Below are 12720 nucleotides of genomic sequence, written 5' to 3'. Positions count from 1 at the left end.
AAAATTTAAAATAAAATTGTTTTAATTTTACCCATCTTGAAGGAAAATACAAAGTTTTGCTCAGTAAATTAACAGAAATACCCAACATATAGAGCCATAGATACATGTACACACAAAGACAGATACACACAAATAGACAGACAGAATGCCTGTTCTTGACCAGTCAAATACCGCTTCTGGTTCAGTAGCCTTATTAACTTAAATAGGGCTGATAGAAATGTAAGGCTGAATGAAGATGAAGATTCATACTATATATATGATTACCTCCTTCAGAAGTTCTGAATGTTATAGTATCACTTTTTATGTTGCCATCTCCAAATCTTGTACTTGCTGTTAGGTAAGCACTATAATCATAGTTATTTTCCAGGTCTGTGAACTGCAATGACGTTTCTGTTACGTTAACACTCCTTTTTGACATTTCATTCCTAAAGAAAAAGTATTTTATTAATTATATATACACACCATTTCTGTATGCTTACAACTGTGGCATGTGATATAAAATTGAAAAATGTAATATTGTGGTAAATACAAATATTTTAGGCTTCATAAAAAGACTGGGATAACTTTTGTCTTTTATGTTGAAAAGCTCACTTTTGTATTGTTGCATCACAATATGGCACGCACTTAATTTTGCTTAAAAAAACAACCAAACCACAAAAATATATTTGTCGATTTCATCAGTAAAGACAATGATCATATGGAATATCAAGGAGGAGCATGTCCATCTAGTAACTGCTATCAAATGGTTATGTGGTACCCTTGGGAAGGACACAGTAGGGCATAACTAAACTGTCTCCCTGGACAGGAATAGCGAAATATAAAAAGATTATAGCAGGGAGCATGCCCTACTGTGACTCTGTGAAATTGGTCAGAAGGCTGAAGTTATAAATGGAATAATAGAAGATGATATGGAACAGGAATTAGCTGGTGCTGAGTTAATTCTGGTGGAATGTAGCAGGGGATCAGAATGGAACTCTAGTCAGGTCAAAACCCGCCTAGAAAGACTGTGAGATGTAACATTAATAAAACGCTGGTATTAGGATAGGTATGAAATGATTATCAGAAAGTAAAATAAGATACAGAAATAACTAACTTGAATTCAAAAAGTCTGCTATTCCTCATTAAATTAATTTAATCTTTTATGAAAAAAATAGCAGGAAAAAAGCTACCCATTCCTGTAAAGATTTCTACATGACTGGGTGCCCTGTGTCTTTAATGAGATTTCATACAGGGATGATAATTTGAGAAGTAAAACCACATATCTTGCTCCAGGAGTCACTATGGAGCTCTTCACAAACAAGAGAATGAGTTCTAATTAAAAAAAAAAAAAAGGGGCGGAAAGACTGATTTAAAATTATTAGATGGGCTGATTTTCATCCTTTCATAATGAATGAATGTCCCGTTAGCAAAGATCACCATCTGATACTCCTGAAATAAAGTTACATTAACAAAAAGTGGAATGATAAAATGTATAAGAATGAAAAAACTAAATTCTCCCTATCCCTTTCAGATTTTGAGTGGAATGTCTCTTGATATGGGAAATGCTCTTGGCAACCGAGAAAGTTAACATTTACATTTTTCCCAAACTTCTGACATTTTGAATAGTCAGTAAAAAGATACAAAAGGTTGCAGCTGCAGTTATCAAATTCTATACAAAGAAAAGACATCTTTTCCTGGATCTTTGCCCGATATATTCTTAGTATGGAAAAACGTAGCTGGTTATAATTTAAGTAAGAAGAAAATCCACAGCTTAGTGCTGCAAACACTTCTACTCTGAGTAATTGCATTCTGATAGCATCTTATTTGCCAAAAAACGTTTCCACAACTAGGCATAGTTAGGAAAAGGAACAAAAGCTTGGGGTGTTTCAAGAGAAGTTGATTTTCTCTTTAGAAACAACTGAGATTGCAATCAAAATAATATGAAAACACTGATCAAAGTGAGCGCAGTCTTCACAGACAATGAGAAAGAAAGTACCTATCAGACTAAGCTAAGGCAAAGAATTTTAATGAAGAATAATAATATTAACTTTTAAATGAGAACTTTCAGAAACCCAGACAAAAGAGATTCTAAGAAACTGCATACTTTCACTTGACAAAGACGGGTACCATATTTTCTTAAAAATCTTTACCTCAAAGTAGGCCTGGTCAGTAATTATCTCACAAAAAGTTGCTGAACAGGATAATGCCAAAAGACAATAGCTATATACAGGTTCAGCAATTTGTTAATATGCCTTTAATACTCTAGAATTGCAGACTCGGGCTTTGCTACCTGCTAGCACCCAAAATCATCTTGTCCTGTGACAAATTCCATGAAAGATAATAACAATGAAAACATTACAGATATTACCCTTTCTATTCTAGTAGTTGGGGATTTTTTTTCCCCAATCCATTAAAGAAAGGTTACCAAATTCTCTGTAACTGTTGCAATATATTTAAGAGAAGGAACATTTATTTGTCATCTGTATTAACCTTCCTTTTTCTGCTTTATTGAGAAGCTCTGGGATTAACAATCTTCCCCAAAAATATACTGAATGCCTCCCAAAAGCAGCAACTATGGCACAACAGCTTGCCTTGTCAAATCTCACCCTGCAATGCTTTTTATAAAATTGTATAGACAATTCTGTTAAATACTTAAAATTCCCTTCTTTCCCCTCTCCAGAAAAAAAACCTCCAAGGAAGGAGTGAAGTTGTGGGCCTTTTGAAGGCAATGGGAGTTTTTTATCCAGTGTCCTTGCCTCAAGATGACACTTAATGCCTCTCTAATTTTAGATATGGCACAGTAAGGACAGATAAGACAGAGCAAGGATAATATGGAAGGAAAAAGTACAAGACTTACTTCAAAAATGATGTGGTTGCTTAATTCAAATACTTAGAAAGACAGATCAATTAACAGTTTTTTAAAAATAATTCTTAGTAACTCATTTATCAAAATAACAAAAGCGGTAAACTTTAAGGCAATATAAGGATGAAAAGCTGTATAACCTCAAGTCTTTGAACACAGCCTGTATCAAAAACATAATTCTTATTGTGAAGTAACTCTTTTCTAGCTAGAGGATAGTCTTTAATGTTTTTTGTGGTTAAAGAGCACCAGGCCTTGCCAATACAGTAGAAGTAACAAGGCAAGACAAATTTAACTTTTCTGGAAAGAAGAGCTCACTCCTGTTCACTTGATCACCAACTTAACTGAAAGCTATAATTTAAAAAAAAATCACTAGGAACCGAGGCCAAACTCTATCCCAAAATCATCAAGTAACATTAAAATAATAAATACAAACTCAACAGTAGTGTGTTTATAAGGACTGCTGATTCGCGCATCTGGTTCACATCTCATGAGGTGCACGTTAGCATTTGCTTCCTGCACCTTAGTAGTGGCAATAAAATGGTACAGCATAAAAGCAATATATTAAAAGTGATCAATTAAAAAAAATTTTTCACTCCCAGTAGAAGTTATACATACATCTTTGAAAAGATGCCACATCACTAGACCAAACTATATTATGCAGAGAATAAGACAGAAGCTGCAAGTTTTAAAGTGACAAAACTATTTTTTAAAGGTGAAAAAGGATTCCAGGAGGGATGACAGAAATAAAAAGATAAAAAGAAAAGATAGATGGAAAAAACCCCAACAGAGTAAATGAAAAATACCTGTTAAAAAATACTCATTTGCGATGAATACAATAAATACAAAATATAACACTAGACATAACTGATAGCACATACAAAGACTCAGCATTGCTTTCACGCTTTCTACAAAGGAAGCAATATTTCTCTATTTGAAGCCTATTTCAAATCTCCTTGACAATTTAGCATAGGCTTGTGCCCTGTCTTAAAATAGGCCTAATCAGAATATAATGAAAATAGCCACCATGCTCTAAATTAAATTTGAATTCATTTACCATAACATAACCTTGAGAAAAATCTGAAAATGCTTACAAAATATTTAATACCCCAATTTTCAGCTACTACATTATACCTGAACTTGTATATACAAAAGGCTAGTATTTTAAGTGTTGGATGAATATTCATTCTCCAGAAATGTGTAATCAACACATTGTGTAAGAAAAACCTAACATTCCTGATAGGTTACAGATTAATATTTATCCTCAGAACTACTTCCAGAAAATCTTACCAGACGTAAACTGTGTAATAGAGGATAATTCCATTTGGCTCCAGTGGAGGTTTCCATGACAACTTCACAGTGACACCCGACAACTGTTTTACGGAGAGGGATTCTGGAGGAGAACTCGGAGCTATAAAATGAGAGAACAGGACACAACATCTTGTTAAACAGCTAAGATCGATGGGTTACGCAGCATCCTTAAATAGGTTTTTAATTATTTGTGATGGAAAGTGAACTTTGTACTACACCAGTACAGTATCCATCAACTAACGTTAAGGCGCAGCTTCTTTTCCTTTTTCTGACAGATGATAAAAGAAGATTTTGCATGGTGGTGTTAGAACATCTGTTTCTGTGATTCAATGGAAAAAGTACTTCATGAGAAAACAGAGCAACGGGTAGGTCACACTGATTCACCTACTGTCCAAGTACAATGCTGTAGGGTTTTTTTCCCTTCTAATAAAAGCAAGAGCTTTATAGGTATGAACACATGTAAAATATGGCAAAATAGTCCCCCTGAGGAAAAAGAGGTGCTGTAAAGAATTATACAAAGCACCAAAAGGTGGAAAAATGGATAAGCATGGCATTGAGAGATGATAAAAATGTGGGATACTAGGCAGTGGTAAAATCTATCCACTCCATCAAATAACCACCACATTCATACATTTAACATGTCACAAGGGCAAATATAAAGATAGGCATTGACTGAGACCCTTAAAATCCATTTTAAGATGAACTCTACGTGACACCATATCACAATTGTGCAGGGAAACAACATAAGTAAATGAAAATATTAGACCATGTTTGATTTCATTCTAAAGCTCATATAAATATTGCTGAGGAAAAATATACCCACGTATGCATAAGTGATACTGGTTTGTATTAGCATGTTATTGAAAAACAAATCTTTTTCTTCATCTTGATTCACAGATATATGTATGACTAGGAAGGAATATTAGAATTACTTTTGTTTTTCTCAAATTAAACCAAAGAGCATCATGCACTAAAAATTCAGGTCATAGCTGTAGTCATGCATGAAAATTGAGAATATGAGCATAGCTATTAGCAAATCTATGAAACATTTGGTCTGAACCTTGGAACACTGTGTTCCTGTGAATAAAGAACATGTGGTGTATTATAAATATTGTTGTTTTTCAAGTTGTTGTTCCTTCTTTCACTATCTCAAAAGTTGGCATAAAGGTTTTAGAACTCTGCACATTTAAGAAAAAAAAAATCGTGAACAAAGGTTCACTGAATTCAGTGAATGTCTGTATTTACTAGCGAAAAATGGTGACAGCTGTATTTAGTGTTTTACTTGTTATACTATCCTCAGTGGCTATATAATAAAAGATCTGTCATACTGTGAATGTCATGTCTTTTTGGCATGTCTGGTTCATTCTACATTTCTTATTCACAGGATATTTTTTGCTGGAGAATAGAGCCTACATTGCGCTAAACAAAAATACTCTATGCAAAAGATGGATTTATCCAAATTAGCTGTTCCCAGTGTTCTCCAGCAACATTACTCTTCAGCAAAGGTTTATTGCTGACAGTGTGAATGTAAGCCCATCAATTTGGAGATTTGCAGATCCGTTATCATCAAAAGCTGGATCTTAGGCAAGCCAGTGCTCCCTAAGATGTGAAAAGAGAATTAATTTGGGAATGGCTGGTGGGATGTTTGTGTCAATACCACTTTAGTCTGGGTTCCCAGAGACTTCCTCCCTAAGCAATGGAGAGTGACAGACACAGCTTCCTCCAAACTGTAATTCACAGCAACTAAGTTGAGATTCTGCGCTGAATTTTTTTCAGGATTCCCCTTCCAGAAACTATAGAGGGGACCAATGATAACCTCCTACAAGTAAATGGGGTACAAATATTAATTTAAGGTTCCTCTGCTGATTTGTGACCTACTGTACTAATTAGCAGAGGATGCAATGACTGTGTTCTACCCTCAGCCTGCAGTGCAGAACACTTCCCTGCTCAATTTGGAAGTCCAGTCCTACAGATGATAGACTTTGAGCATTTTCATAATATTAATAATTTTACATCTATATATTTGTGTCTGTGCATGCATCTGTTTAGAAGAATCAAAAAATCTCCAAATGAAAGAACTGGAAATGTCCCTGGACCATTCAAGCTGCCTTTTGGTGGTTTTCCCTTTCTCTGGCTCTCACATTTCTGCAGAACCATATACAAATTTAAGTCTACCGTGTGGCATATTAGATTAAAATAACATTAGTAAATTAAGATTCTTCAAATTCATAAGATATTGGTAAGACCAAACTTCCATGCAGAGCAATTACGCCATTTCACTTAGGTTGTACTGATAAATATATTACGTAACAGATAGATAGATAGATGTGTATGTTTGTGTGTAGGTAGATAGATACGGATATCAATACAGAGACACAATTGCAATAAAGTATATAAAACCTACACATATCTGACATGAAGTGTAAGATTAGTTTAAGACTACAAGCAGACAATGATACATTGCAACTTCTGTTCCGACTTACCATCTTCATCAGTTAGTATATGTAGAGGCAGACTACGAAGGCCCTCCCCCACTGTGGTACTAGCAGACACTTCTACAGCATATTCTGTGTATTTCTTTAAATCTAAATAAAGAAGAATAATTCAGTAAACCAACCATTCAGTGGGCCAAATTAGGTTTTTTAATGGACCATAAGTAGTTCTGAAGTGCTGAATAGGCCCATCACTTACAATGATCTGTGTCTTTAGAGACTGAAACAAGCATGAGGAAAACTCGAACACAAAGTATTCTTCACGAATAAAAGAAGGGGCAAAGCGATAATTACCAGTTTATACTTAATTTTCCTAGAATGCTTTACAGATTGTCCTTGGCTGTAGTCTGAAAATTTACTGGTTAAGGTGCCAAGCTCCCAGCATTAACTGCTGTGTCACGCCTCAGTAATAATGTCAGAACATAGAAAAAGATGCAAAGGTGAGTGGAAAGTGAAATATTTATTTTTGTCCCGGCTAAAATCAGAAAGATATGTAGGTCACTTCAGTGTTTACTTTGTTACAAGGATAGATATGCAAAGACATCTACTGAAGTTAATTGTACTCTAAGCTGTATTGTACTCTAACTGTATTGTATTTTAGACAATGAGATGTATGTTAGAGTCTATAGTGATCGTGGCCCATTCCACCACCTTGCTGCAGGACACAACAGGCTACTTCTCAGGACAGGTAGCAAATAACTTTCTGTAAGGACAAGAAGGATCATGTCCAACCAATGAACTAATTTAACTGCATCAGTCTGCTGATCCCTTCTCAGAACAATTTACAGTTGCCATAAGTTCCAGATCATTATATACTGGCCTGTAATACGTAGCGTCAGAAGAGTAGTGTTTATGATTCTTTGCTCGGTTCCATTAGTCCTCTTGAGATATATTGTGTAGGTCTGTATGATTCCATTGGGAATGGATGGTGGAAAAAATGATAATTCAATTTCCGTGGATGAGATGTTCCTATAGGTTATGTTTTCTGGTGCAGAATCAGGAACTAGAAGACAAAATTTAGACTCACAGAAGATTCTAGTCAGTTTCATTGATTTGTTAAGCAATTTCTTAAACTGGTTTAAATGAAACACACTGCAAACGTTTTGATTTTTATCCTGGTTTTGTACAAAATAAATTTTAAAAGAAGCTGAATTGGAATCAAAAACACATAACAGACGCACACTGTAACAAGGTAAAAAAAAAATAAATTATGTAAATCACCTTAACACGCTAGATGAAAAAATCCGGAGCATGGCACTAAACTTTCCTTCTAACACCTCATAGCTATCACTGCAATCTTCCAAGTTAGCTCTTGTTAGGAGATTTTTCATGTTGTACTGCCATAATTTACACTTGTACCAGCAACCTGCATTTTCTTCCTTTTCTCTGGGTGATCTTTACAAACTCTATGAGTACTTGAACGGAAAAACAATGGGAGCTTAACATATTGCTGTAAGGACCCTGAGAGCATCCCCCCTCCTGCAGGTTTGGCTGCTGGGGCTCAGGGCCAGCCTAGCAATAGTGTAGCCAAGGGCTGCCTCCTCCTCCTTGCTGTTGACACGCTCCCAGGCAATGCTGCAGTGGGGTTGACCACTGGCCTCTGGGAGTTGCTTTCAGCTGGGATGCTTGTGCTTTGTCCCTGTCTGAGCTACATCTCCTGGTACATCACTGCCATGGCTGTGCTTGGCCATGGACCCACTGATCTAGTCCCTGACTTGCAGGCTGATGCCACAACTTGACCTCAGCTTGGTCCCACCACTACAGACCTGCCCAGCTATCACCTGGCTGTGTCTGACTTGGTTAGTGTCACTGAACCTGTTAACTCACTTTCTTGGCTTGACCTCAGACTTGCCTCATCACCGTGGAGCGTTTGTCAATCTGGACTTCAGGCTGCCCTGCTCCCTTCACTAAGGTTGGCGGGACAAGTCCTAGCTAGTGAGGCATCTGCCCCACAGGCCCAGGGTTCCCCTCAGCTCTTGGCTCCCCATTCCTCATGGAGCAGCTGGCCCTTGCTCTATCATAACAATGGGGTTTTGTGCGGATGTGTCTGCCTGTCCCCCCAAAAATACACAAGTATGCTTTCCATCATCCAAAATTGGTCTGATAGCATAATATATCTTGTTCCAGAAAATCACAACCATACAATGACAGCATAATTTGCCCAAAAGGTCAAGTAAGGCTGGGTATGCTTTAATATGCCCTAAACATTCTTATAAATGTACTGACATTTGATGAAACTCCACATTCAAAAGTATAAGTAATTTCTGCTTAAGCATCATCCAGAAAAGGGAATAAATGCCATGAAAGGCAGTGAAATCAGCCCACAATTCTGTCTAATTTCATGGTAGAATGGTAACAGAGAATTCCCAAGAGCTCTTCAAACACCATTCCATTAACAGGTTGTGTTTCACTCAAAATGCTCTATCCTCCAGATCCTGCCTTGTTTTTATTCTTCTCGTCTCAGAAGATGTTTTTGCAGCTTCTCATCTCTGTCACAAGCAGCTGGAATTCAAATTTTTGTTTTGAGCATCAGAAGAGCTAGGCACTGAGAAAGAACTAACCACCTTAAAATACAACTTAGACAAAAGATGGATGTCTAAGTTAAAGACAGCAATAAAAAAGGTTATGCCTAAGAACATTGTATCTGATGGGCAGGTGCCTATGTACCTATGGTATCTGACCCCCCCAAATCCTCAAAAGTAGCACAATGTCTTGACAGAGCTAGCTTGGTGCTTCTATTATGACTACAGTTGCATGCAATCTAAAAACTAGGTGTTTGTGTCCCCATTCCTTAAGAGCTTGACTTGTTAGGCAGGCCTGGACCACAGCTACTTCACATAGGAAAAATCAAAGTTCATTTCAGAAACAAGGAGAAGGAGCTAATGGCGATTCCATTGTGTCTTAACAATCAAGGAGCCAGAGCATCTCCCTGCCCCTTCTGAGAGACATCAGAACGTGCATAACTTTCCTTACTGAGAAAAATGCAATGCTTAGCTCCAGGGCTAGATCTAGGTATAGATAAAGTGGGCAGCTGTCTGAGGTAGCAAATTGGTGAAGATGGCAAAAGACCCCCAAAACTGGATGATCATCATACCAGTGCTACCTGGATATATCCGAGTCCTAAAGGAAACTAACCTTCATGCCTGCCTCCCCAGTCACCTTTCATTCCTGAGTCTACAGCATAACCCAAACATTTATTCCTCCATAAACACCATTACCCTCAGTGTTTTCTCTAATACCTCTCCTGTTTAACTCTACTGAAAATTTAATGACCTTCTGCCAGTATTTTATATCCCCTTTTCTACATCGTCTTACCTTACAGCTGCTTACTTATTTGAAGTCTCCTCCTGTGCCTTGTTACACCTCTTTAATGCTCATCCTTTGCAATCTTCATTTCTAAATTTACTTTCCTTTCTTGGAAAAACTTCAGCTACTCCAATCCTCTGCTATTTTGTTTTATCTGTACCTTCTCCAAAATATTTGTAGTAAAATAAACAACTTTGCTACAAAATAGCACCTTATCTGTGAATTCAGGGGGTTTTTAAGCATTAGGATTGAATTCTTATCAAATTTCAGTTCATAACTTGAATTACAAGTCACACACACTTTTTGAAACCCTTCCTCTCCTACAAAAAAATTATTTTCCTGCAAGACACAAGGAATCTTCAAGGACAAATAGCAAAACACATGAAGGCCATCAGGCATACAACTTCACACTGTTTTCTTCTTAATTTTCCTTACTATTTCCTTACTTTTGTTTTCTATATAAAAGAGAAAACAGGGTTCAAACTTACTGCTTTGCAAAGCAAACACATACTTTTAAAATGAATTAAACTGATCTCCTGGACATCAAATGTAACCATAAAGCAGCCAATTGTGGGAAACATATTTTTATACTCACCAGTTTCAGAAGTTCTCACCAGAAGTGGGAAAGATGACTGATTCCCATTGCCAAGTCTGGTGAATGCCCTTACAGAGATGTTGTAGAGAGTATATGGCTTCATTTCACCCAGTGATATACTTGTAGATGAGGCATTTTTGATAAATAAGTCATTGGAATCACTGCACAGAACTTCATAGTGAGTTATGAGACCATTAGGCTGCTCAGGTGGTAACCATCTCAGGTTTATTTCTGTTGCAGTTACATTTATTAACTCCACGTTTTGGGGTGGGGAATCTGGTTCTGCAATATAGAAATCAAAGAGAAAAAAAACAACTTCTGAGACTTTTAATTAATTGAATATAGGACTGAACTCATAAACCTGTTGGATCCTAACATTTAGATATTCTGAAGGTTACTGTAGCAATATGCATAGCTAACTGTACCAAAAGGGCTACACTCACTCACTCTCCTTCTCAAAGCTTTACCACTTTTTATCTCAGTTAATTTCTATATTTCTTCTTTTTCACTAATAAAACTAGACATCTTTTTGCATCCCAGACACTTTAGCTTTTCTGGAATTTCTTTTCTCATCCACTTACAAATTTATACAAAACTGCATCTATTAAGAAAAAATCTCTTGTCTAGTCCTCTCATGCAGATTCATCCTTCAAATCCTCTCTCCAGCTTCCTCGAATTCAAGTTCTTTAACTTTGTCTGAATGGTGTCTTACTGCTTCATTTGTAAACAACCACCCCTCTTATTTCACCCAACCAACCATGGAACCAGGAGAGGGACTGTACACACTGTAACTAAACTCCCTTTAGTTTACTGATACAGCTGCTAATTGATGACCATGAAGACCCCAGTGTAAATCTTGCATGTACTGGTGTGAAGGTCATGAACAAAACAAGACCAGCTCCGGGGTAGTATGTTGGCTGAATCTACTAGCAACGTATGATTTAATGTGACTCCGGTGAGCTAATAACGCATGGAAGTGTTGAAGAAGTGTTGAAGAAGTAAGTCGGCTGCACTTATGAATAAAGTCAGCTTTGAATGTCAACCTTGATTCCTCCAAAGGCTTCATCACTTCACCCCTGAAATAACCTGTCTATAAAATTTTAAAAGAATGCCATAAGAACCCAGGATTATGCAATTCGGTTTGTGTACAAATACCCATGTACAGATATTTTGGAATTCATCTTGGATTTTTTTGACCTAAAGGTCTCACAAACCATTTTCATTCCTGACTTCAGAGCCCACGAATGGAAAGCGTTAACTGTAACAAATGATTACTTTGGATGGCAGGACTGCTCACATGGATATTTCCCATGTGAAGAAAGAAGCTTACTTTTCCGTTGAAATGCACTTTCCAATTTATGTTACATGGAACAATATTTGAATGCCACAACCTAGTATCTTCCATCCTAACACAAGTTATCTAAGACAGATGTAGTGCATCTTTTATTTGGAGGTATCTAGCTTTTCAACTAATCAAGAGACAAACAAGTTTTCACTCCTAGATTGGCTAGAGTTAGGAGACGTGAATCTCAACTTGAATTACCTCAGGAAAATTAAAGAACAACAACAAGACAAGACTAATTACGCATAGTCTTGTAAAAGATAGGAATTACAGGTGGCTTTCTCAATAGTTTCATCTAGGCTTGCGGGCATCTCATACCAATGGACAAATTGTTGGCCTGCAACTCCACTCAGTGAACAAATTTCTCTCATGCTCAGAGGCAGGGAACTGTAAACTTTCAGAGAAAAAGATACTTAGGTAGGTAATTTTCTGTTCTTGTGATATGCCTTGCCTCTGCAAAAAAAGTAATAGCATAGAAGCATGCAACTTTTAAAAAAATTTACGAGCACTTGAACTTTCACTCTTTAATTTGATATTTTGGTTGGTTGGTTATTCAAATCATCTAAGATTCATAAATCAGCATAATTTTTAATCCTGTAATCCTTTGCTCTTTTTTATTCCCACTTAATTACTCTTCCTCTATTGTAGCATATTTGGAAATGAGAGAGAGAAATGTCAATTGGACAATTACCTTCTTTATTACTTTGGCAAAAACTGGAAATAGCTTTGTGAAACCAGTGAAAATAAAAATCTGATATAAATGAGAAAAGACTGATGTTTAATACTCATGACTCTGCTTTGTAAATCAAATTCCTGTGTTCTCTTTGCAAAGGCA

The 12720-nt window shown here is 36.7% G+C and overlaps 1 protein-coding gene across 1 annotated transcript in view; it reads right to left on the bottom strand.

The window, feature by feature from the left end:
- PTPRQ (protein tyrosine phosphatase receptor type Q) overlaps nucleotides 1-12720 on the bottom strand; it is a 110457-nt gene that overhangs the window by 75089 nt on the left and 22648 nt on the right. Inside the window, exons 14-18 of the mRNA XM_074599951.1 lie at nucleotides 10544-10825; nucleotides 7463-7645; nucleotides 6634-6735; nucleotides 4130-4250; nucleotides 265-425 (exon numbers count right to left, since the gene is read on the bottom strand). Of these exons, the coding sequence (XP_074456052.1) occupies nucleotides 265-425; nucleotides 4130-4250; nucleotides 6634-6735; nucleotides 7463-7645; nucleotides 10544-10825 (849 nt within the window). The remainder of the gene's footprint in view (nucleotides 1-264; nucleotides 426-4129; nucleotides 4251-6633; nucleotides 6736-7462; nucleotides 7646-10543; nucleotides 10826-12720) is intronic.

This window comes from Larus michahellis, chromosome 1 (genome assembly GCF_964199755.1).
Source record: "Larus michahellis chromosome 1, bLarMic1.1, whole genome shotgun sequence".
NCBI lineage: Eukaryota > Metazoa > Chordata > Aves > Charadriiformes > Laridae > Larus > Larus michahellis.
Note: the sequence above shows the minus strand (reverse complement) of the source record. Positions and strands in the feature narration are given on the sequence as shown.